This window comes from Arctopsyche grandis, chromosome 9 (genome assembly GCF_051622035.1).
Source record: "Arctopsyche grandis isolate Sample6627 chromosome 9, ASM5162203v2, whole genome shotgun sequence".
In the NCBI taxonomy this organism is placed as follows: domain Eukaryota; kingdom Metazoa; phylum Arthropoda; class Insecta; order Trichoptera; family Hydropsychidae; genus Arctopsyche; species Arctopsyche grandis.
In genome coordinates this window covers 31073249-31099018 of record NC_135363.1, presented here as the reverse complement: position 1 = coordinate 31099018, position 25770 = coordinate 31073249, and the positions used below count along the sequence as shown (strand labels likewise).

The 25770-nt window shown below is 34.4% G+C and overlaps 3 protein-coding genes across 9 annotated transcripts in view; 2 read left to right on the top strand and 1 right to left on the bottom strand.

Annotated features, from left to right (window-relative positions):
* Positions 1-25770, top strand: part of LOC143917399 (uncharacterized) — a 557584-nt gene that overhangs the window by 38475 nt on the left and 493339 nt on the right. The window lies entirely within an intron of this gene.
* On the bottom strand, positions 1285-25209 carry cib (thymosin beta cib). 7 transcript variants are annotated; one of them, XM_077438893.1, is made up of 6 exons: positions 25047-25209; positions 3778-3923; positions 3156-3269; positions 2774-2887; positions 2301-2414; positions 1288-2155 (listed from the first exon to the last, which is right to left on the bottom strand). In XM_077438893.1, the coding sequence occupies exons 2-6, from the start codon at positions 3914-3916 to the stop codon at positions 2016-2018; spliced, it is 621 nt and encodes a 206-aa protein (XP_077295019.1). In that variant the 5' UTR covers positions 3917-3923; positions 25047-25209; the 3' UTR covers positions 1288-2015. The 7 variants fall into 7 exon arrangements, with proteins under 7 accessions (XP_077295021.1, XP_077295019.1, XP_077295020.1 ...); XM_077438894.1 differs by having other exon boundaries at positions 3778-3926; positions 25047-25135; XM_077438895.1 differs by lacking the exon at positions 3156-3269 and having other exon boundaries at positions 1285-2155; positions 3778-3926; positions 25047-25184.
* Positions 17934-20904, top strand: LOC143916720 (uncharacterized). The gene is made up of 2 exons (XM_077437944.1): positions 17934-19732; positions 19917-20904. The coding sequence occupies exon 1, from the start codon at positions 18135-18137 to the stop codon at positions 19596-19598; it is 1464 nt and encodes a 487-aa protein (XP_077294070.1). The 5' UTR covers positions 17934-18134; the 3' UTR covers positions 19599-19732; positions 19917-20904.

Genomic DNA, 25770 nt, shown 5'->3' with positions numbered 1-25770 from the left:
TGATTTGTAGCAAATTTGTAGTTGATTTGAAGGTGAAAAAGCAAATCAACCACAGATTTGTTTCTTCATCTTAGCCCTAAAAGTATTGATAGAGTTAGAGCAAAAATATCAAGGCAATCATCCATACCATTCTAAAAACGATATACATATCTTTGCAATTGTATTATTAAATGATGCATTATTATGAAAACTTGGTGGGTAATAAAAAGATTTGTACATCTGGTGAATCAGGTATTGATATTAAAATTATTGTTTTCTAAAACACATGTGTCAAAGACAATATTAACTATCTTGTACAACAGTAACATATCAAATTATTATGCTGCAAATGATTTATTATGCCGCAAGTAGTTTATTGTGCCACTGTGCTTAACATGTTTAATGGTCAAGATTTAGGAAAAATACAAAAAATTACAAAATAAAGCTATGAGAGGTATTTTGAATGTTGGTATATTAAAAAGTATTACAAATATGTTATATGAATTGGGATGGATAAGTATTATAAATAGTTTAAATCTTAGTACATTGTCTTTTGTTTACAAATTACATCATAAATTATTACCGAAGTGATATCCATAGTTATTATACTAGAAATAAGAACAATTTAGTAGTAGGTAGAGTAAAGAAAAAGAAGACAGCTGGTGGTGTCTTTCACAAGGGTGTGCTCATGTACATACAATGTCCTCCCCAAGTCCATCAGGTCTTCCAAAACCGTGGATGCATTCTTGCGAGGTGCGAGGAGACACCTCTATGAGGGATAGTGCATATAATTTTGGTATGTGTAATTTTAAGTTATGTGATTAAGTATATATTAAATTAAAGTAAAAGTATGTATTGAAATTAGCTGACTAACTGAAATTATATAAATAAATAATAAATAAAATATTGTTTTATTTCATATAAAGTGATATCAATGTGCTATATTTATTTAAATAACTTAAACTAACTAACGTAAACAATGAGCAAAGTGAAATATAGAAGAGCCTTGTAAAAATAATAAAGAATACAGGAAAAATTAACAGATGAAAATAACAACAAAATGTGAGTACATTTTTATAGTTATAAAATTTATAAATATATGTATGAATTTTTAGATTTAAAATATGGAATGTAATTTCTCTATCATCTTAAAAGCAAAATGTTCTAATGAATTATGTATGTGGAAGACACTGTTGTTTATTGTGTTTTGTAAACATTTTACAATTCTGAAATTGTATGTGTGTGTACTGTTTTAGAAAGGGAATTTTCAAAGGGTTGCAGTAAGATATAATAAAATACATATTTGTTGATTTCATACAAATTTATTTAAAAAGCACCGATCTACATCTTTTAAAAAATCTTTCAAGTACGAAACTCAGTATTACGACTGTAATAATAAAAATACACAATTGTAGTAACGGTCAAAACTAATTGACGCTGAGCAATTAATTCCAGGAACACGCATAATCATGATATACGAATATAAAAAAAATATTTTCATTTCTTTAAAACACAGATAGTATCAAAAATGGATATTTGGATGATTCGACGACTATTATAGCATCGTTTGTAGTATATATATATATATATTATTAAAATGAAACACTAATTATTATTATTATCATTATTAAAATGTATGTAGACAATTTTGGACATTTCTAACAAACAACGCTCTCTTGTCGGTTGAAATTCGAAAGAGCGCGTTTTTCAGATTTTTACAGTAATTTCAGTATGAAATTAATATTAAAAAAAATGTCCAATTCAACTGGAATTTAATGAGAACCTCGCTAGCTTAACAAATCAGAAAATCTATAATAGTAATTACAATTACGGTATCTCATGATATAGTACCAACTTATACCTAAAGCATGTTTGTATATTATGTTTGATATAAATATTAATAAAAATCATACATTCAAAAATCGCAATAAAAATATAATTATTTTGACACTTTGATTTTTGCTTGGCATGGATTATGCAAAATAAAAAAAATAACATGCAAAATTTATTGTTGAATCTTATTTATGAAAATCGCTTTACGCGGTCTTCTCTTGGTCGATGATGTCCTTTGTTGGCAAGGTGTTCTTCTCGCACGTCTCTGTGTGCTTCAATTTCTTTTGATCGAAGTTTTCTATTCCATTAATAATATTTTGTTGTTCTTTCTCTTGTTCGATAGCTGAAAAAAGAAAGAAATAGAAAAGAATAATTAAAAAGAATTTTGAACTCGAATTTTTTCATTACTTAAAGTAGTAAAAGTCAGTCAGTTTTTTTATTTAAACGAGGGCCAAGCTTTAGAATAAGCTTTTAGTAAGCAGACAAACCTTCTACGGGAGGTAATGGATTCTTTTCTTCGGTCGTTGTATGTTTCATCGTTGTTTTATCAAAATGCTCAACTCCCGTCAATAAACTTTGGTGTATCTTTTCAGCCGCAACAACTTCATGATAAATTTCGTGCAGAAATGAAAAAAAAACATGCAAAAAAGCTCATGCAAATATTCATATATGAAAGCATAAAAATTAAAAATATATTAAAAATCAAAGCATTTTCAAGCGAAAGTATTTTGTATCAAAAAAATATATACGTATATCTAGACGAATCAATTCAAATTGCATGCTTGATACGTCATATTTATTTAAAAATGAATAATAAGAGTTCTCAAACAAAATTTTGAATTATTGAGGTTAGTGTGTGCTCGTAGGTAGTTCGAGTTTTAAATTAATATATATGTGAAAGTTAACAATTTCAAGTCACAACAACAAACTAAGAAGTGCAAGGAATTGTTTTTATTCATACCGTCTTTATCAGGCAGTGGGTTCTTTTCCTGAGTCTCCGTATGTTTCAGACGGGTAGCATCGAAAGCTTCGATACCGGCGATTAAGGTTTTCTGAGACTTCTCAGCAGCTACGTCTGAAAGTATTACAATAAATAAATGAATAAACCATTGACTAAAATCGTACAAATATTAAATATATCATGCCTCAGTTAGTCGCCTAACTATACATAAATATAACACACACAGGATAAACGGACATTAGATAAATCACTCATATACTAATGAATTGTTAGTACATAATGACACGTTTCCGAGAGATAACAATAATGTTAGTATAATTTAGTTTTACAAAATAAATAAAACAAAGCAAAAGAAGTGAAAATAGTGCATATACAATACTACCTTCTGCTTTCGGGAGAACTATCTTCTCTTGGGTATCTGTCCTTTTTAAAGTAGCAGGTTGGAAAGTTTCTACACCTTTCAGAATATCAGAGTGAAGTCTTTCCTGTGCAACATCTAATACACATGCGGCATGCAAAATAATTTTATATAATAAAATAAAATATATGTGCTATATACATACAAGAAAAACCATAAAAATTGAGAAAATTTTTAATTGTTTTTCATATTTTCTATAAAATGTAATCTTCTGCATAATTAAACTTAAGTTTTAATGGATTTCCGTGCATAAATTCATAATACGTAAAAAAATAAAATAATAAAAAAAAAAAACTACAAATCATATGAAGCAAAAAATACAACATGCAATTTTAATTAAAAAATTCATTTATATGAAGAAATAGGCAAAGTATGTGCAAGTTCTACAAAATAAAAAACAAAAAATAGTCTGAATCATGAGAAAATTTTAAATAGAATAAATAAAACTACAAGAATTTTCACAAAAATTACTCCCATGAATCACATACTAAAGTGCAATAAATAAATACAAAAACTCAAATAAGTATGTAATGTTATTCACAAAAACACACACAAACAAGCATGAAATATACACAATATAAATTACCTTGAGCTGATGGCAAGACGTTCTTCTCGTTGGTGTCTACATCTTTCAAACATTCGAAATTGAAACTTTCCAATTGACTTTTCAGATCGTCTCCGACCTTTGGTAAGTCTTTCAGAGACGGGCTAATTGGGCAGGCCATTTTATTGCTGCTGAAAATACAAAAAATTTACCATTTTTAACAAAATACTAATAGGTACTATCTATCCTTATGAATAAAATGTTGCATTTACACTCAGACTGAGTATTATTATCAGCAGGAAGTGGTCAAAAGGACATCCTTGCATACAAATTCAATGGAAGTGTAAATTTTATTACATTCAAAAAAGAAACCGAATGCTACGTACGTACAAACATACAATGTCATATGTAGTAAGTATAGAGATGAATTTTACAATAGATACTTATTGTCTTTGTTCATAAAAAAATTATACTACACACCAACCAAGGTGTTTAGGGTACAGGAAATGAGCAGGTGCAAAGAACTTGTAAAAGCAGCACCTGTCGTTTCAGCACGAGCTTAATTCAATAATGAACAAACACACTTCAAAAAGCTTTATGTTAAAAAAAAATTACACTCCACTTCCCAAACTAACTTCAGTAGAGATTTTAAATAATTGATCGACATATTTAGGGCAAACAGTTAGCAGGGTCATGGAGCAAAGATGAACAGTACTAGTCGCCAGGAGTTTCATGAATAACAAACCGGAAGGTCACAGAAAGGCCCCAAATACTGTGACTGGACTTCATAAATGTGGGGACGCGACAATTGGTGCAAGTCCAAAAGGTTCAACGACAAAATGTACCCGAAAATTAGTGCACTGACAAAATGTTCACGCGACAAAATGTTCACGCGACAAAATGTTCAAGCAACAAAATGTCCACAGAAATAATGTTCAAGCGACAAAATGTTCAAAAATCCTAAAATTTCCTATTTTAATGGAAAAAGTAACTTTTTATTGTATTATATTTATCGATGTATATGGTACTTTTTTATAGTATAGATCGCGGATGTTATTAAATTAGTAATAAATTACAGGTGTTCTCAACCGCACCAACATATTCTTATTTTAATTGAACAATTACATTTTAAGCGAATGTCATTGTGACTCATTGAATATCATTTTAAGATGTCATTGAATTAGTTTAAATGTTAGGGGTTCTCAACCGTATCCAATATTTACTTATTTAAATTGAAAAATAATAATAATTTATAATTAACTTAAAAAATTTAGGATTTTTGAACATTTTGTCACTTGAACATTATTTCCGTGGACATTTTTTCGCGTGAACATTTTGTCAGTGCACTAATTTTCGGGTACATTTTGTCGTTGAACCTTTTGGACTTGCACCAATTGTCGTGTAACCATAAATGTGAAGATACATAGTAGAACACTTACTTAAGGAAAGATGTATGTATGTAGAGACCTCTTAGAACCAAATGCTTAATAGGTACTAAACCAGAATACACAAAGAGAGCATTCTCAAATCAATAGATTTTATATGCATATATACATATATATAGTCCTCGTAAATAAATTAGCTACAAGTTATTCAGAAATATACGATATAGAATCACTGGAAACATATGTGCTGGCAACGAAGAGTGCAACAGCCGATTTAATTAAGCCGACTCTGCCAGATGTAATGCCTCTGATAAACGCTAATTAATTCTGCACCAAATAATAATGAATAGCTCCCAACAACCGAAGCAAAAAATTAGAATTAATTTCGCACGCCAGTGAATTTTATATGTGTAATAATAATATGGGAAGAATTTGCAATTTAATTTTTGCCTCGGAAGTTCACACTTCCACAAAACAACCGTTATTCAGAATCAAATTAACTTTTTTATACGCATAAATATAATATACAGTACTTGTGAAGCCTTATAAACCATTAAAGCTGCACGCCACCGTCTGGTCAGGTAGTTGTGATGCACGTTTTTGCATCTAATCGATATTCCAAGTGCACAGAATTGCACATTGCGCACAATCTGCAGTCGAGGAAACGAGACGCAAAAATGATAATATAATATGTGCATGTATATCCAATTTAATAAATGGTAGGATGATATTGATGAATATCAATGTGACGATCAAACGAGTAAATTCAATGCTCTGACAGAACAATACCGACTATATTATATGACTTAAAATAGCGTATGACGAATCAATGACTTGATTATCAATACCAGTTTAGCGGTGTTCAAGTTATGGACTACAATTTTATGTCACTATATATTTACTAGTGTTGTGCCCGATGGAATATCATAGCATGAGTTATGGCGTATTAAGCTATTAAAACATTAAAAGAAATGTGTCGGTTCTGTGTTCGATCCGCACGCGGTTGTATTTTTTTTATATACCTTTTAAATATATTTAATTGTTTAGTATGAAAAAAATGGTAAAAACGATCTACCTACCTACATACATATAAACAATATAAAACACCAATTAAAAATTTAAATGTTCAGAGACTAATTTGGTAGCAAACAGTATATATAGAAGTTTTTTGTTGATCTCTTATTATGTTCGTATTATATTCGTTTTGTTGGCAGTGTTTTAACTGTGACGTACTTATGTCGAATCGAAACTATTATAGTACGGCGAGCGTTATCTTACACAGACACACAGAATATTATATATATTATGTATGCCTTTTCACTGCCAGTTTTAGTAACAGTAAATCATTTACAGTTTCATATCCAATGCATTGCTACACCTCATTTAATTTAATGATTATTATAAAAGGCTGTTTCCAATTTCGTACATTCACCAGCTATAGCGACATGGACTGAAAGCATGGATCTTCCCGGGTTCTCGAACTCTGTTTTTCACAACGATAATTTTTTTTCTCAAAATAGACAGATAACAATCGCTGTGACGAAATCTGAAAACAGTCCTTAGCCCTTTCCTCGCGGATGACCGCTATAGAAGTCGTGCGTAAAATGCCAGTAGCGCGAATGGCGTGAATCACCGTATAAACGAAATACTTCAGGTGTGATTCACTATTTAATAAAAAATATTTAAAATATCAATTGACATACTTAGTCACTTGATATGCTTACGTATATTTATGATCAAAAACTCGATTTACAAATTCAAAAATACCGCAAGATTTATCACGGACAAAGGGTTAAGATGGTCTGACCAATATACATATATGTATGTAGAAGTCGCGTATTTGGAGGTACATATATGTGGGATTTAGTTTTCTCGCCTAAAATAATGCATGTATGAATGATTAGGTTGGCATGCTTGAGTTGAAAAATGGTTAAGTTGTCAATCTGCACGAACGGTTAGAAGGTTGTGGCGCTCAACGACTCTTATTTTACTGTACCGCTTATAAGGTCTCTTGACAACCAGGTCCTACATGTACATATGCTAGAACTTCATAATAATGCTCTTCTACCAGTAGAAATCGAAATTATTGCGCATTAATCAATTGATGAATCCCCGATGAGCTGTACTGGCATTTCAAAAAGTAATTAGGACTACGAATGGGATATTTAAACAAGTCTCTTCGAGAAACTATCAAATCTTAAATCATATGGAACTTGGGCTCAATCTATGGTTGTAACTAGTAGATATGCGAAAGTACGATTCCCTGAATTTGATTACTTATTTCATTTGAAGTTATTGCCGTATCAGATCGCGCAATGTACACAATACACAGTTACAATCAGTTTTATCGAAAATATATTATACCTATAGATATATAAAATGGGAAACCAGTCAATATGCCTACACTTGACATTCAAACAAATAAGTCAAAATCAAAAAATAGAGTTCTTGCATTGTAAAATACATACATACATACTGATTATATGTATATAGTGTTGGGATCTGAATTTTGACTCTTCAGGATTATACATAAATATGGACATACATACATACATATTAAATTCAACGATTCAATCATATAAAGTTTTTTAGTCGCAAGAAATATGTTTCCATTTCTTGTGAGTAAAATGAGATCAAGAAAAAAATTGGTTTCTATTACATACATCTATTTCAATTCGAAAGGTCCATGAGTCAAGCCCATGACGAACATTCAATCGATAGTCCACGTATTCCAACTTATTGGTTCACCACCCGAGCATAATCACTTTATTATATTGAATTTATACTTAACCCTATGAGTGCTGGCGTCTTATCTGTTAAAAACACACCACCCTGAAAATTTCGGCAACATTTCCAACTAGAATTATTTAGAAATCCAATAGAAATCAGGTATAAAAATTTTAGCTAATCCAAACTAACCCTATATAACTACCGCTGAGGATTCCAATTTTTGTAAAGGTGTTTTTAGACTCTCTAATATATCTTGCAACAATATAAAATAAACAAAAGAAGTCTATTAATGAATGTATTTTTCCAAAACTAGTTCCATATTCTTCATTGTTGTCAAAATGTAATGCTCACAATCTAAATGCCAAGCGACAATCTGAAATACTCAGCAGTTAGGGATTTCCATCGAGAAATTCTTCTATGGTTATAAATTCAGAAATTCCGGTATAAACCAATCTTAATAAACGTTGAAACGGATTACACGACCCATGTTCGATGCATTTCAATGCTACCTGGAAAGGCTTAGCGGGTAGTATTCTTGTTTACTTTTTACATACTCAAAATACAACGCCTATCGGCGTATTTCAGACAGACGAGACTTGTTGGCAAAACGCAAATCGGCGTTGGTCAGCATTCAAAGGGTTAAAAAAAAGAGCACAACTACTGAGGAGACGAACTCTAGCCTAGTTGATTCCTATTGCTAGTTCCATTAATAGTTATCTACCTACTATTTCTACATTTGGGAACCGCTAATGTAAGTCGCGAGTTTTGATTTTTTCAAACAAATAAATTCCACACCGTTGATATCACTCCATTCACACTTGCTGTGAGCTTAATCCATGTCTTCAAATACATAAGTACTAAATTTCTTCTAGCACAGAAACTAGATTTTTTTTTGGAACAAGGCAAACAATGTGGAATATGCAAGAAAATGTTGAGATTCGCCGACCTGAACGAACACACATTTCTCTCAAAACAATGGGAAAAGAAGTGGTTCACATACCTACCTACCATCGTCTCCTCTCTCACAATAGATGTGTATCAAAACGGATGTTCACCCTACAAGCGAATCTATTTAGCATACGACATTCATTGCATCGACTTCGTACGTATAGTTCCGTGTGAAAATCGCATAGCAAAGTAGCTTGGATACCACTTAAAAGTATAAATCAACTAAAAAGCACCTGAGAAATTAACCAACAGGTAAAAAAAAGAAAAAAAAACACCTCAAGTGCATTCCAAGTCGACAATGACGAGAGTGAATCGACGATATTTAGGCTTTTCAAGACGTAATGGCCGTAACAGATAAGCTAAGCAGCGTAAACGTTAAATAACATGCGGCCGATGATGATTTTTAATATTCCAAATCATGAATATTTCGGAATAAGTTAAGTCATTTCATGGCTCGATACCCAGTCGTGTTTCAATATCAAAAAAATATAATATATATGTAGAAGTCGTACCATTTACGAAGGCCCACCCCCACTCCACGGAAAAGATGCGCATGATAGGATCTTGTACTGATTGTTGCTTTTGCGCACCTTTTGCTGAAGAGTGGGGGTGAGACATTCCTAAATATAACTACCCGTAACATCTTAAAGCTGACAGAATTAGGAATCGCAATACCGGTGTACCGGTAAATCGAAAAATTTCGCCATCGGTAAATACCGGTAATTTTTTTAATTTATCGATATTTGCCGTACTATTTTTCGCGAATTAACTACATATACAGGCATATTATTGCATAATATTACATTAAAGATCGATGCAAATGGCGTATTGTGGATTAGGTTGTCTGGAATTTGTTTATTTTCAGTATTAAATGTGGAAATTTCAAATTGATAAATTTACTGGCAACACAGACCAACCAAATCGTAGTAAATGCGTTTTTACAATTATGATCGAAACTTTCAAATGGTACAAACTTTAAATAAATCAACATGATTGGTTTAAATGTAAAAAATAAAATAAATGAAATTTATTTATTATTACGAATTTATATGATATTATTTACCTGAGATTTATTTTTAATTATTTACTATTCAATCTCGTTTAACGTTTTTAGGACAAGTGACTATGTTTTTTTATTACTTTTTATTCATCTACAAAATTTTTCTTGATTTACCGGTAAATACCGGTATAAAGAAAAATAATTTACCGTTTACCGGTTTTTGAAATTTTACGGTAAATTGCAATCCATAAAGAATTCCACAATATTTTGCACGTACAAACATAACCGGGCAACTGAACTTTAATCATAAAAGTCATAAGCCCAAATCGTATTATTTTTAATTAAAAAATTTAAAAGTGGAAGGCCCTCAAGTCATCGATAAGCATCAGAAGCAGATTTGATCTCAATTTTCGACCATTCGTTAAACGGCATCTGTCCTAATTAAAACCTTACCATAAATGGTAACTACCACCTTTAAACAAAACAAACTGCTCAATATTGGTCCAAATTAAACAACAAAATCAACTTCAAACCCAAAACTTCCAATGAGCTGCAAAAACGCCCACGACAAATAATATGTCGATGAGCAAGCAGACACGTTGTAGCAAGAACAAATCGCAAACGATGCACATAAATAATAAACATTGCATTGCGACACGTACGACAAAAGTGCATTACTACAAATTACCGACCGCCTTTCCCTCGTCTTTCTTTCTCCCGGATGATTCACGAGCGGGCATTATGCATCATTTTTAGATATTTTCGAGACGTGCGCATCATGCAATTTCCTGTGTATCCAACTGGATATAATATCAAAACGGTCTGTCTGGACAGCATTAGACTGTGATTCATGGTGTCGTCCCTTTCGCCATACGAAGCGACATTGACATACCCTTCTGGCTGGGACTTGGGTCGACTGAGTCATAATGCCCGACGAAAATTTCGACCGAGTTCACTACCCTCACGAACTTGGGTATACGTGCACCAAGGAACCCATTAATTTTCGTGTCTCGACGTCTGAACTTGTACAATGTCGCCAGACTCCCTTACTTGAAAACTTTCTCATCGTTTTAAGTGAAGTTCGAGAAGAGCATAGTGCACACTAGTCATTTATACTAATTAACACAACTTGGTACAGATGACTCGTACCGATTATTCGACCAATTTTAGCTACATATTCCAGAAGCCAAGATGCAAATCAAAATGACAAAATCCAGTCAAATTCGTGGCACAGCACCAACTCGCATTAAATTCATGATTACTAATTTCTACTTTGATATTGAAATATTCTGGTTTTCACGCAAGCAAAGTTTCACCTACGGTATTCTTTAAAAAAATTTAAATATTATATATGTACATACATATAACCAAGTTTCTTCCTAGATTTTTATGAAGTGTATGTAAAATTCTACAATTTCCGTATAACAAATTCATACAGGAAGTATGGAACGTGACATCACGTAATTTTTTCAGTCAGGTAGAAGTAATTGTCGAAGTACAATGTCCAAAGTTTGTCTTCAAAGCTCAGGTCAATCTAGTTAAAATAGGAACGCCTAGCAGCTTCAGCGATGGTCATTTAAGAAATATATTAACTGATTTCGGTGATTACTCCGCACAGAGCGATCTCGCACACGTCACTAAAATCTCGATCACGAAACATCTGGCACCCGAAAATTTCATCCATCGAGAGATACCTACGCGAAATATCATACTAACGAGAACTCGAGTGCCAGATATTCCATATTCGCGATTTTTTTGCAACGATTTTCGTGTGCGCGATTCGCGCAATGTGCGAAATAGTCCGTTTATCATATTACTTATAATATCTGACATAGTGGGGCGAGTGAAGACATTTAAAATATTTGAAAGTAGATCATGGGGCTAAAAATTAATAAAAAGAGAAGCACTTGAATGGTAACCGAGTGTCTAAGCCACGAGTGAAATGGGTGGACGAAATAAGGTGTAGAATTTAAAAATGTAGATGATTTATGCTCAGAAAAAAGGGGCGAACAAAACAATTGATTTAGATTGAAAAGGAGTAAAAGATTCTAATTTGGTTCAAGAAGCAATCGATCAAATTTTGACTCCACGCACTACAAAATCAAGAAGATAAAGGAGTGGTCAGTACTGCGGAATCGAGACGTCCGATGAGCACATAGGGACAGAAAAAATATTGCATGAAATCAAAGGGGTCAAAGTATAAAGTGAAAGCGCACACACAAAACCTCCTCGAGCAAACACCTTGAATGATTACAAACAAGATTGAAGTAGTATTTCACTAGAAGCGCCACCTGGATGACATTGATGGGTTTCAGCTCGTTTTCCACGTTCGCTTACAAATTGGAGGATTTCGCTTTGGGATTCGGTCGTCAGAGTCTACATTTCGGGGCGTACTCGGTTCGCAGTTGCGCAAAAGCGACAACGACCATACTGGGTGCCGTCTGTCTGTCTTTCCATATACGGACGAATAGGGTCAGCCGAGCAGACTTGTCTAAGATAATAATCCACGGCAATCGATGAGGCCGATTCGGGGCATGGACAACCTCAAACGCCATTATGGCGTTCGGGCGGACGCCATGTGGCGTGATATGACTAATAAATAACGAGCGGGGAGCAAAAAAGAGAAATTAATACGGCAATCGCATACTGATCGTCTCAGATGTGGAAGAATTCCAAAGCGCCAAATATGGAAGGAATCGAGAAAGAAAGGACCGCCGACCAGATGCACATTTGTAAAAGTATTTTATCAACTATAGTTCTCCACGTCTCGATTTTTACAGCAATTGATCAATATAGTCTACGAGTCAATTGGTCAACCATTTTCGACACTTGAATAGAACAAGACTGCGTATTAAGCTGGGGTACTGGCAGAGAGATTTGTCAACGGAGAGGTCTTTCGTTGGGTCTCTGTCTATGAAATTTGTAGTAGCTATGTTCAATATGTTCAGCAAATGTTTGACTTTTGAAATTTTTCTAAGAATATTTTGTCGAATAATCGGTATATTATTCGATCAATGAAGATGGCCCATAAAAACCCTCAACATAAGGCTACCACTCCCTTAACCACTTATACGCCATGCGTTTCTAGAAACCGATTCGATTATTTTATTATATGTGTTTAATGCCAAACCTTGAGACACTACCTCTTGAATATAACAAAAACTAAAGAAACATATTTACTTTTTTAAATTTCATTAGTATTACAGGATATTTTTAGATGTCACTGTGAAGAAACCAAAATTAATTTCAATTCATGGCCTTAAATACGAAGGAGCGCGCACTGGTGCGCTTATGGCGATGAAGTGATTAAAGAATATAATCTGAAAGATCTTTCCGGATAACGATACGTTTGTCCAGTGAAATAGCTCGGTTTCATAGAATTAATAGAAAAAACTACTAACGTATGATATGCCTATATAAAAAAAACTTAAAACTCGTTATGAAAAAAAGTATTGTGCTTGTATATAAGTCGATGACCAATACAAATAGGATCACCCGACAGATTTCACTGTGTTGTGAAGAAAATCGGAGGTAGAAAAGTTATTCCTCGTTGACAAACAGCTGCTACAAACAAATCCCAAGAAACATGTCAATCGATTTGTCTTGAGATATGTAGATCTCTCATTTAGTAGCTAACTTTATAGGCAAGGAAGGAAAACTAATCGGAAACCAAGCAAGCACTTAGAAAACCGCAGAGATAAGATAAGAAAAAGTAATTCTACAAAGTAAACGATATTATTTTTAAAATTCGAATCACAATTTCGACAGTTTTGAAAACTTTAAACCCCGGTACGAACGATGCGTTTAATAAATTATCCAATTCAATGAGATAAGCAAGCGTGCAATGGGTAACCTTGGCGAAGTTTGCGGCGAGCAACTCGCCTCATTTATAACACTGATGAAAAGATTTGACAGCGCACATTCGCTCGAGGATCATTTCCAAAAACCGGTTGAAACTCCTCGGCGAAAAAAAGGTTGCGAGCCACCGAAAAGAACATCCTACTATTTTTACAGAAATTAGGACAAAGCACGCCAACGCAACGCAATCTAATCGTAAGCAGTAGAAGTTGAACGTTCAGTGCTTACAGAGCACATTAGATAATACAGTACATATGTACATACATATTGAACATTCTACGCAGAAAGCAAAAAATGACTCATCTGACACAACTTGAACCCAGAATTAGCCAATTGGTTTTTTTTCTGTATACACAGGTGTACGATTGCCAACCAACTGCAAGAGAGCAAGTTTAAAAACCCTGAATAAGAATTGCTTTTAACAAGTTTAATTCCTGCTATTTTATTCTGAGACAACACTCAAACCGTACTTGATTGGCTCAGTGTGCCCTTGGTGGGCTAATGAGTGCTATGCACACTTCCTGCACAAGTAGAAGTGGGACTGGATTGATTCATCCCAATATGAGTAAGAAAGCGTACAACTTTATAGCACATGTTTAGTTTAGAAGTTGCACAGAATGACCTCGGAAGATGAGACTTCACAAGCTTCAACATCTCAGTGTATTATTTGGTTGTGAAATTCCTTATGATGATCAAAATAAACAACATATCACTAAATCTACCGAGAATGAGCAAATTTTTCATTCCCAAAGACTACATTTTTTCAAGGTTTTACTTAGTTTCATTAAGAATCAAGTATCATAATTAGAATGAGAAAAATTTTCATTCCCTACTACATTTTTAACCACTTCATCGCCATAAGTGCACCGGTGCGCGCTCCTCCATGTTTAAGGCTATGACTCGAAATTAATTTTGGTTTCTTCTCAGTGTCATATAAAAATATCCTGTGATACCAAGTGGCTAAGGATCAAGTGTCATAATTAGACTTAGGCGTTGGCATGGTGCTTTTGAAATAACAATTGACCACTCCATTACTGTACAAAGCAATAGAGTACAAAAGCATGGTTGACAACAGTAATTGACAATAGTGAACTATTTTTTGTGCAAAACGAATCGACCTAACGTCGATCTTTGGTCATAATGTCGAGACAAATCAAATATTAACCGGAACCTTGTGTGCCCACAATGAAGCTCTCATTCACTACTTTCAGTTTTAAAATCCATGTAAGCAACTAGTATACATGCATACGTACGTGATATATATTAATAAGGCTATTAATTGGCTCTTGCATCTTGCTTGCAACTTTATATAACCATGTAAAGATAGTTTGAACAATTATAATAATAATTAGAAAAATTGTACAATTTGCTTTAATAGCTAAAAAGTTAAGCCAATTAAATAATTAATTGTAAAAAAACACGTGCTTAATTAATTTAATATTAAATACAAAATGAAACAATCGAGGAAAATGTTTCGACAATGGGTATTGTGGTATTTGCGGTTTTGATACGTGGTCACTTTTAAATGTCAACTTCCTCCAGCAATCTTATGCGATATGGTAATCAATTCCAGTCACCAGTCAGTAAAACATAAAAGAAAAGTCATATTACTAATAGACCACAAAATTTTAGTAAATGAAACGACAGGAGAAACTGTTTATAACAACAGCGTCAGCCAAATTACGAATAAAACGGTCGAAGGACATATCAATGTAATAAAAAAATGCAATTCAAAAATTGTAAAAGAGGGCCAGCAAACGTACGTGCTCGAATTTGGACAGTAAACATATGGCAACGGAAACCGGTCCTCGTGGACTTCGTGATGCGCAACGACTACCACATGAGGGGGAAGACCCTAGTTTCCTATTAGAAATTAACAGTTGTCAAGATTACAATGATACAGTAAAATAAAAGAAGCCCGTGTGCAGAATGAGATTCCACAAAGAGCGTATCGCCAGAAGAGCCGGTTTCGGGTGAAAAAGCGAAACCGTAAAACGGAAAAAGTGACCCGGGAAGGACGTTGAACCCAGAAAAGCGGCATGAAATTTCACACAAGTGACACAAGGGATTAAAGAATCGATATGACGGTGGAAAATGTCGAATAAAAGAAGAGGATGGGCAACTCGAGGAATGTTAATGAGTAATCTGCCTCGAGCGAGTATAATACATACTTGCCAGAACCCTCTCGGCATACAAATGCAACTCGGTGGCCATTATTCGATTGTTCCGACAAACAATGGCCACCGTAAGATGATTAAATCGTATCGTAAGTATTCCGCTCCATGAGCATGTTCCACTCTTCTCCACGTTCACCTGAAATTCTACTCCGCCATTAAAACGACCGAAAACGGCGACGCATCTTCGTCAATTCCACGTAGTATAAAGTTGTGGGATAAATTCGGGGCTGAAAGTCGTTACAACTTCCACAAAAGATCTGATTTAGTGTTTTACCCCCTGGACCCGAAAAGTTTCAGCATTCTGTAAAGGTAGCTTTTAATCTTGGATCAGCTTATTCGAAAGGGACAGGATCAAAGTTGTTTCCTTAGTCTTAATTCTGACCTTCTGAACAATGGAAGAATCTGTACCAACACAGTACACATTTTGTACTTACAAAAAACATTTTATATATGCATACAGTGAACGAGAAATATTGAAATTTAATAAAATAAGGAAAAAGAAATTGATTTTGATATTTAAATTGCTAGTATTCCTCATCCATCTACGACGCGTAAAATTTTAAGCGGTGTCTTAATCATTTTAAATTAAATTGTGTATTTCAATACAGAATATCAATATTTCAAATTGTATGAAGGCCGAATATTACAATTTGGAATAAGATATCAACGAAGAAGACCGAAAAGTACCCACGTTATCTACTGACTGGGTCTACCCTTTGCTACGTTCTTATTCCCTGATCTGTACGTTTTAGTATCAGCTTTATAACAAAAAATTTTTTTTAGTGTCGTAACCGATGACATATCATCGCATCGGTGTTGGCATATTAAGTTATTAAATAAAATAAAAATTAAAAAATGTGTCGGTCCAGTGTTCAATCCGCATGCAGTCGAATTTTTTTCAAATACCTAAATTTAATATTTATATTTAATTGTTTAATATGAAAAAAAAGGTAAAAACTACGTAACTATGTACCTACATGTAAACAATATAAAACACCAATAGAAAAACTAATAAATTAATTAAAGAAATTTTCAATAGATGGCGCTAAATGCTCAAGAGACTAATTTGCCTAGAGGAAAAATTGGTAGCAAACAGTATATATAAAAGTTTTATGTTGATCTGTTATTATGTTCGTATTATATTCGTACGTTTTGTTGGCAGTGTTTTTATTTATTATTATTTATTAATAGTTTTGGACCATTGTGGCATTACAGGAATAACCTAATGCGCCACAATGGCCTACAAAAGATATAAAAACATGATATAAAAACAAGTAAAATATAAATAAAGGAAAAAAGCAAAAGCAGAAAACATGGTCAAATAAAATAATAAAAAAAAGTAACAAAAGGAAAATAATACATCAGAGAAAAAAAAGTGTAAAAATCAAAAATAAAATCCATAAATCCCATTCTTTGTTTACACTGAAAAAAATTAAAAAAAGTACATAAAAATGTACAAAGGAGAAAGAAAAAGTAAAATAAAATATGCAAAATATGAATAAAAAAAAATAAAATCACAGCGAGGCCCAAATGGAAAATACATATGTATGTCGAATCGAAACGACTATTATATATAGTACGGCGAGTGTTATCTTTCACAGACACACAGAACAGCGATATTATATATGTATTTGATTTTAAATATATTAAATAGATATTTAAAAAGATAACTTTAAAACACCGATAGAAAAAAAAATAATTAATTAAATAAATTTTCAATAGATGGCGGTAAATGCTCAGAGACTTAGCGCCGTCTACTTGCCTATAGGAAACATCGGTAGCAAACAGTATATATACATATATATATACATATATATATATATATATATATATATATATATATATATATATATATATATATATATATATACATATATATACATATATATACATATATATATACATATATATACATATATATATATATATATATATATATATATATATATATATATATATATATATATATATATATATATATATATATATATATATATATATATATATATATATATATATATGTAGAATTGATTTTTAAACGAGCCGAGATAGAGTGTGTGTGGTATGCCTGGGAAAGACCGGATGCGTGTTGTTATGGTCACTTGTTGGAGAACGAGCCCGAAGATATGTGTTAATAAATACATAGTTCTGACTTAATCTGCGTTTCACTTGGAATCCTTCACATCCGGATCCTATATTTGGGGGCTCGTCCGGGATGCCTGAAGACATTTCGAGTGACAGCCGGGAGCGGTCAGACGACGACGCGGAGTTTTGACAGTTGAGGTTAAGGACGCGCGCGCCATGACGCGTACGAACATACAGACGACGCCGGTGGCGTCACGTCAGCGAACACGCCACACGACGATGATGATATCCAGAACGATAGCGCCATTATCAGCGTCAGTTTTACGTCGGCTAACTGTCGTGGAGATGCAGAGGTTCGCGGACTTAGACGAAGATGATGACGACGACGATGAAGAGGAAGAAGAAGACGAAGTGCCATATTTTGACAGAGACAAATTCGAGACATACGCGCCACGGTTTAAGGGGATCGGCGGTGTGCCAATCAGCCAGTGGATTGTGCGCATGGAAGAATTTGCGAAGTTCTTCCACTGGACGCCCCTGGAGCAACTGGTCTACGGGAGAATATATTGCGTAGGAACAGCGAGAATGTTCCTGGATTCAGAAGGGATAATTACATCATGGACTATCCTTAAGCAGAAACTGATAGAAGAGTTCCAGTGGGACGACGAACCCAGGGTGACGGGGCCCGTGAGAAACCGTGAAAACCGAGAAAGACTGAGTTCACGATGCTACAATTGTGGTGGACGTGGACACTTAGCAGCCGACTGTAGGTTTAAGACGAGAGGAACTCGTTGTTTCAATTGTAACGAGTTTGGGCACATATCAGCTCAATGTAACAGCATCAAAACAAAGACTGTCTTGACAATACAAGAAGAAATAAGAAAAGAAGTCAGTATTCCAACACAAGAGGACGATGCGAACATGGCTGATGGAGATGTAAACATGGCCAATGTAAGTGTGAACAGTGATGGTTTGCACAGAAAAAGACCTTTGCAGCAACGGGCTTCACGAGAAATGTCTGCTCAAAGAGAACTCATTGTTTCCAATAATGAAGAGGACGATGCGAACATGGCTGATGTAAGTGTGAACAGTGATGGTTTGCACAGAAAAAGACCTTTGCAGCAACGGGCTTCACGAGAGATGTCTGCTCAAAGAAAACTCATTGTTTCCAATGATGAAGAGGACGATGCGAACATGGCTGATGGAGGTGTGAACCTGGCTGATGGAAGTATGGACGGTGATGGTTTGCAAAGAGGAAGACTTTGGGACTACGGAGACATACCGTCTTCAAATACAGATCAACCACCCGATGATCAATTTAGAAAAGGATCTAAGGATTATAGTCATTTGAAGAATTCTGAAGATGAGAATAAAGAAGAGGAGAAACATAAAGACAAAGAGAAAGATATGGCTAAATCACAAGAAGGATTAAGAGACCCAGTCAAAATTTCAACACCGAAGGACACTGTATTCACTTTCAAGCTCGGTCGTAGTCGGATTGATGTTAATTCAATGGAAAAGAAAATAGAACCATGGATTGAGAAAAGACTTACTGGATGTATCAGTGAGCTAGAACCAATATGTGTTGACTTCATTTATGGTAAATTACTAGCAGAATATCTGTGGGGTGACGGCAGATTCCTCGGACAGTCACAGAGAATCGCCGAGGGCATTGGATAGAATTTAAGTTGCACCGATGGAAGTGAAGTGTGCGTTTGTGAATTAGAGAATAAGTGAAATGCCTGGAGGGTTTTTAGTTAAGCCTTACTTGTAATTTGATGATTGAAAAGTGTAATGTTTTATTGCTTATTCTAGTATTTTTGGGAAGTGCTTTGTATATTGAATCATGTTTTAATTTGGTTACATGCTTAGAAGAATATAAGATAACTGTATTGAAATGTAATTCTAGTAATGTTTTAAAATGTGATTGTTTCCGATGTAAAGATTTAACCTGTCATTGTAAAGGTATTGATTTTAATGTTTTATTGCTAATTCTAGTAATGTTTTGAAATGTGATTGTTTCCGATGTAAAGATTTAACCTGTCATAGTAAAGGTATTGATTTTAATGTTTATTGCTAATTCTAGTAATGTTTTAAAATGTGATTGTTTCCGATGTAAAGATTTAACCTGTCATTGTAAAGGTATTGATTTTAATGTTTTATTGCTAATTCTAGTAATGTTTTGAAATGTGATTGTTTCCGATGTAAAGATTTAACTTTTGTCATTGTAAAGGTATTGATTTTAATGTTTTGTATTGCTTGTAATAACTTTAAATTGTAATTGTGATACCTTTCTGTTTTGTATTGCTTGACATAATTTTAAATTGTAATTGTGATGATTTATGTGTAACTTTAATTGTGATGTGTAACTTTATTGAAGATTGAATTATGTTGAAATGAAAAATTGATTTGTAGTGAAATGTGTAACGATTAATTTGTTATAATTGTAATTGTTATGTAAATTGTAAAATGATTGATGTATAAGTGTATTGAAATGTAGTTGTGATGATGATTGTAATTGTGATTTAAATTGTAATTGTGACAATTGAAAGCATGTTTAGATTTATAAGATGATTTTATGGAATGGAAGATTAAACATTGTTGAGGATGATAGAGGAAATGTTTTAAAAGAATGTAAGATGATACATTGTATAGAGTGGAAAATGAAATGTAAAAGAATGTGAGATGAAACATTGTTGAGGATGATAGAGGAAATGTTTTAAAAGAATGTAAGATGATACATTGTATAGAGTAGAAGATGAAATGTAAAAGAATGTGAGATGAAATGCTGTAAAAATATAAAAGACGAAGAATGTCATCCGAGGGCGAATGACAGTCAGGAATGACCGAATGTAGAATTGATTTTTAAACGAGCCGAGATAGAGTGTGTGTGGTATGCCTGGGAAAGACCGGATGCGTGTTGTTATGGTCACTTGTTGGAGAACGAGCCCGAAGATATGTGTTAATAAATACATAGTTCTGACTTAATCTGCGTTTCACTTGGAATCCTTCACATCCGGATCCTATATATATATATATGTATATATACATATATGCACAATGGACCACCTCCAAGTAGTTGGCGAACTAATCGAGCGCGCCAACGAATATCAACGGCCATTGTGCCTAGGTTTCGTCGATTATGAGAAAGCCTTCGATACAGTTAGTCATAATGCAGTACTTAACGCTCTAAAAACACAGGGAGTGCCGGAACCCTATGTGGGACTGTTAGCTGCAATATATAAGAATGCCACAGCTTCGGTTAAAATTTTTTCAGGTACAGATAGATTTAGCATAGGAAAAGGAGTAAGACAAGGAGATACAATCTCGCCCAAGTTATTCAATGCGGTGCTTGAGGGAGTTTTCAGGAAATTGGATTGGGATACAGCCGGAGTAAGCATCAATGGTCGCTTTTTGAGTCACCTTCGGTTCGCAGACGATATAGTTTTAGTAGCTCGTGATTCAGCTGACCTACTTATCAGACTAACACAGCTGGACAGGGAAAGTAGAAAAGTAGGATTAAAAATTAACGTAGATAAGACTAAACTAATGTTCAATAATTATTGCATGCCTGATAGCATCCCCTTAGATGATAAACCAGTAGAAGTAGTAAATAATTATTTATATTTAGGTCAAATAATTGACATGTCTGGTAGTAAAAATGAAGAGATAAAGAGACGTATGAAATTAGGGTGGAGTGCATTTGGACGGATGAATGCTGTTTTTAAATCAAAAATGCCACTCTGCCTGAAGAAAAGGATCTTTGATCAATGCGTTTTGCCAGTGATGACGTATGGATGTGAAACTTGGACACTGAACGCCAAGATGCAAAATAAAATCCAATGCACTCAAAGAAGTATGGAACGCTGTATGCTTGGCATAACGAGGAAAGACAGGAAGCGGAACACGTGGGTGAGAAATATGACAAGGGTAGTGGACATAGTGGATAGAGTGAAGAGATTGAAATGGCAATGGGCGGGTCACGTAGCTAGGAGGATGGACGAAAGGTGGACAAAAGAAGTGCTTGAATGGTACCCGAGAGAAGGCAAAAGAGTAAAAGGAAGACCGCAAGGAAGATGGGTGAACGAAATTAGGAAAATGTGCGGAATGAGATGGATGAGTGTTGCGCAAAACAGAGACGAGTGGAAGAGTGTTGGAGAGGCCTTCATCCAGCAGTGGATGGCGAATGGCTGTAAATGATGATGATGATACATATATATATATACATATACATATATATATATATATATATATATATATATATATATATATATATATATATATATATATATATATATATATATATATATATATATATATAGAAGTTTTTTTCTTTTGTTATTATATTCCTACGTTTTGTTGACATACATATGTATATATATGTCGAATCGAAACGACTATTATTGTACGGCGAGCGTTATTTTACACAGGTACACAAACAGACAGACACACAAAATAGCGATATTATATATATGATGCTAAATTCAATCGAACCCGAGACCAACCCTACTAAGAACTTTCATAAAAGTAATAAATAACATTCATTATGTTAAAAAGAAAAAGTCTACTAGGCAGATTCTTTGTGGGATAAAATTTTTAGTGCCTTATGAATCAGCGGAAACGAAATCCCCAATAATGACCGTTTGTGAAAAAGAAGACAAACTAAAAGGCGACATAAATAGGAACATACACTCCGGATGAAATTTAAAAACGAGGGGGAACGCCCAGCTCACTGCCAGAAAGTCTCAAGCGACAAACGTTATTCGCACGTGAAGTCGATAAAATGGCGAACGTACTGATTCATTACATGGCGGCCGGTAGCCAGCTGATGCCGAGTATTGATCCAGGGTCTGCACCACCCCACCGATTCAATTCTCCTCAAATTCCAGATATGTAAATTCTGAAATTCGGGAACTGAAAACGACGCAGCGGTCAACTTTCAGATCCGTTCTCAAAGAAGTCTGATAAATCCTGGGTCAAGACTGTTTTTTACCTTTTTTTTTTTGATAAATCAAAACGAATACATATGTACATACATGGAACATATATCACTTGAGATATAAAAAAAAGGACGGAAGTGATGCAGAGCCGGTCACGAGAGCGAACAATCGATGTACTACCCGGCGAAAACCTGTTCGTTGCATACCTGATCTGGAGACACTTCTTCCAGTCTATCGTAGCGACCACGCATTCAGATAATGAAAAAATGATACAATTTCAGATGCAGATTCGAATTTATCAGACAATTTAGGTGGAACTCTAATTTCCCACCGATAAAACTCAAAGTTTTTGCGACACAAGTGACACCTTATCTATCATTGGTTTACTTTGAATACCGATATCAGAATCTGAATGAAAGCGGACGTGAATCAAGTCCATAATACTTGATGCAAACAATTTTATATTGATTCTAGATAGATTGTAGGATAAGGTTTAATTTTGTTGCCATTTCCAGAGAACCAGACCGTGTTCAATTATTTTGAACCGTGCAAAATTTAACAGTTTCAGAGAGAAGATTTCGGCCCGAATAGAAGCGCATTAATAATCCGAATCGTTAATAACAGGATTGTGAAAGTCATACGAGTCACACATGTGAAATGTAAACTGCCCGATCCCGAACAAAATTTCATGTCGAAAAATAAAATAAAAAGTATAATGTAAACGTTAAGTGTGGGCGACCAGCATGAAGAATAAAATATGGAGGCGGATAATAAGCGGAGAATTGTTCACCGCAAACCTATAAATAAATATTTCTAATTTATTTATCGAATTTCTCCAGTGGTCGTAAATTGTTTTAGGTATACAATTATACATATATGTAATTGAGGTATCTAAAAGACCTTGAGCTATTTTTTTTTTTGTATAAGTGTACGTGTATTCGTTTTAAAAAAATATCAAAAAAGAAAAAAAATTCGACGGGTTTTTGAAATGGTTTAGAAAAATTTCTGAAATCTCCCATAATTGATAAATAAAATCTCCAAGATTTTTTTATTGACTAATGGCTTGGTAATCAAGGTGACACACACTACTGAAAATCTTAGCCGGCTGTTCTATCTGTTATATATACATGTACAAAAGCAAATCCTGAATTACTTGTTTGTGCTTTGTTTGAGACCCAATTACATAGAATGTGTATATTTTTTTATTAATCTTTACGACAACGCAATCATCCACAAATTGAAACCGAAGGCCAAACTTCCATTTGTATTGTATTTTTCAGTTCGGTGATTATTCCGCAAAAAGCGATCTCGCGCAAATCACTAAAATCTCGATGACGGAACATCTGGCACCCAAAAACTCCATCAATCGAAAGCAATACACGCAAAATCGGGTGTCAGATATTCTGTATTCGCGATTTTTGTGACAACGATTGTCGTGCGCGCGGTCGCAATTTGTGCAATAATCTATTTACCTTATTTTTCATACATTTTTTATACATATTGCAGCGCAGATGAGATTCTGCACCCCAAATTATATTCCTTTTTATTTTATTTTATTAGTCTTAGCAATAAACAAATTCTCATTGGTCGACGAGCTGTTATATTAGAAATATTCGATTCTTATTGGTCGGAACATCTTAATCGACCAATAAGAATCGAGTATTTTTTACTCAAAAAAACATATGGTAAATTATTGAATATATCATTGTGTTGATTCTGTTTCGTAAACTTAACGAACATTAGTCTCGAGTATTAGAATTTTTTAGTCCTTATTTGAGTTCTCAATGTTGGAGTCGGATTTGCCACTTGGCCAAAAATCGAAATTTCTATACAGATTACACAGCCCTAATATACAGAGTGCAGTTGATTTTGTTTCATATATCATTTGAATTCGTCGTGCTCAATTTTGATTGGTCGAAAACAACTGGGGTTGCAAGGTAGAAAAATAATGGACAGGTAAAAAAATAAAAAAAATGATTTTACGAGTGTGTGGGTTGGGTGTACTGAGAAGCTGGGAAGGGGTGCGAGAGTGCATGTGCAGACTAGACTGCAGACAGGGGGTGTGGTCGTAACGATCCAGTTCGACCGGGAGGGGCAATGTCAGGGGCGCAGACGGTGGCCTTAACCCTTCGAGTGGGGAGGGCAGGGGTATGGGTCGGGTAGGGGCGGATGAATGCGAATGTCTCACCGTTTGTGTGCGGAAACAAGTGACGTAGAGAGCGAGCAACACGACCAGACCGGACGAGCCTCCAACTGCAACTGCCGGCTTTCTGGTGCGTTGTCGACGACCGCGATGATGGCCGATGTTGATGGCGTTCTACGCTCAACCGCCTCTAAACGGGGATCGAGCCTGCCTCGCCGGCTAATTCAACAGCACTTACATATATATCTATTCAATATTGCGCTTCACTTAGTCGCGTGGATTTCCAATTCAAATACCACCCAATATGACATTTTTAAACAGCCATGTATTTTTTAGCAGAACGGCCAACTATACAATAGCTAATAACTAACGTTTGCCCCACTTGTTGCATTATTTTACACCACATTCACAGTTTCAGCTTTTGGGGTGGCACAACTTTTTTTTACACACACTACTGTGAAATTTCGACAACCTACATTTTTTTTTTTTTAAAGAAAAATGTTCTGTATCTTTTGAATACGACATTCTGGCATCGTAACCTCTGGATATTCGCGCCACACATTGTTTACGACTCATAGAGTTTGTCAGCTACGTACATACATATGTATGTACTTCGGTTCGGTGATTACTGGTCACAAATTATTCGTCACAAAGTCACTAAAATCTCTATAACGGAACATCTGGCAGCCGAAAAGTCCATCATACTAACGATAACTATCATAGTAACGAGAACTTGAGTGCCAAATATTGTGTATTCGCGATTTTCATG

Bases quoted from the DNA above. Each gene is read 5' to 3' on its own strand.
- cib (XM_077438893.1), bottom strand. From the start codon at position 3,916: ATGGCCTGCCCAATTAGCCCGTCTCTGAAAGACTTACCAAAGGTCGGA. The intron at 2,888-3,155 runs GTAGTATTGTAT...TAATACTTTCAG, and splicing joins AGTTCTCCCGAAAGCAGAAG to ACGTAGCTGCTGAGAAGTCT. The intron at 2,415-2,773 runs GTATGAATAAAA...TTTATCATGAAG, and splicing joins CCCACTGCCTGATAAAGACG to TTGTTGCGGCTGAAAAGATA.
- LOC143916720 (XM_077437944.1), top strand. From the start codon at position 18,135: ATGACGCGTACGAACATACAGACGACGCCGGTGGCGTCACGTCAGCGA.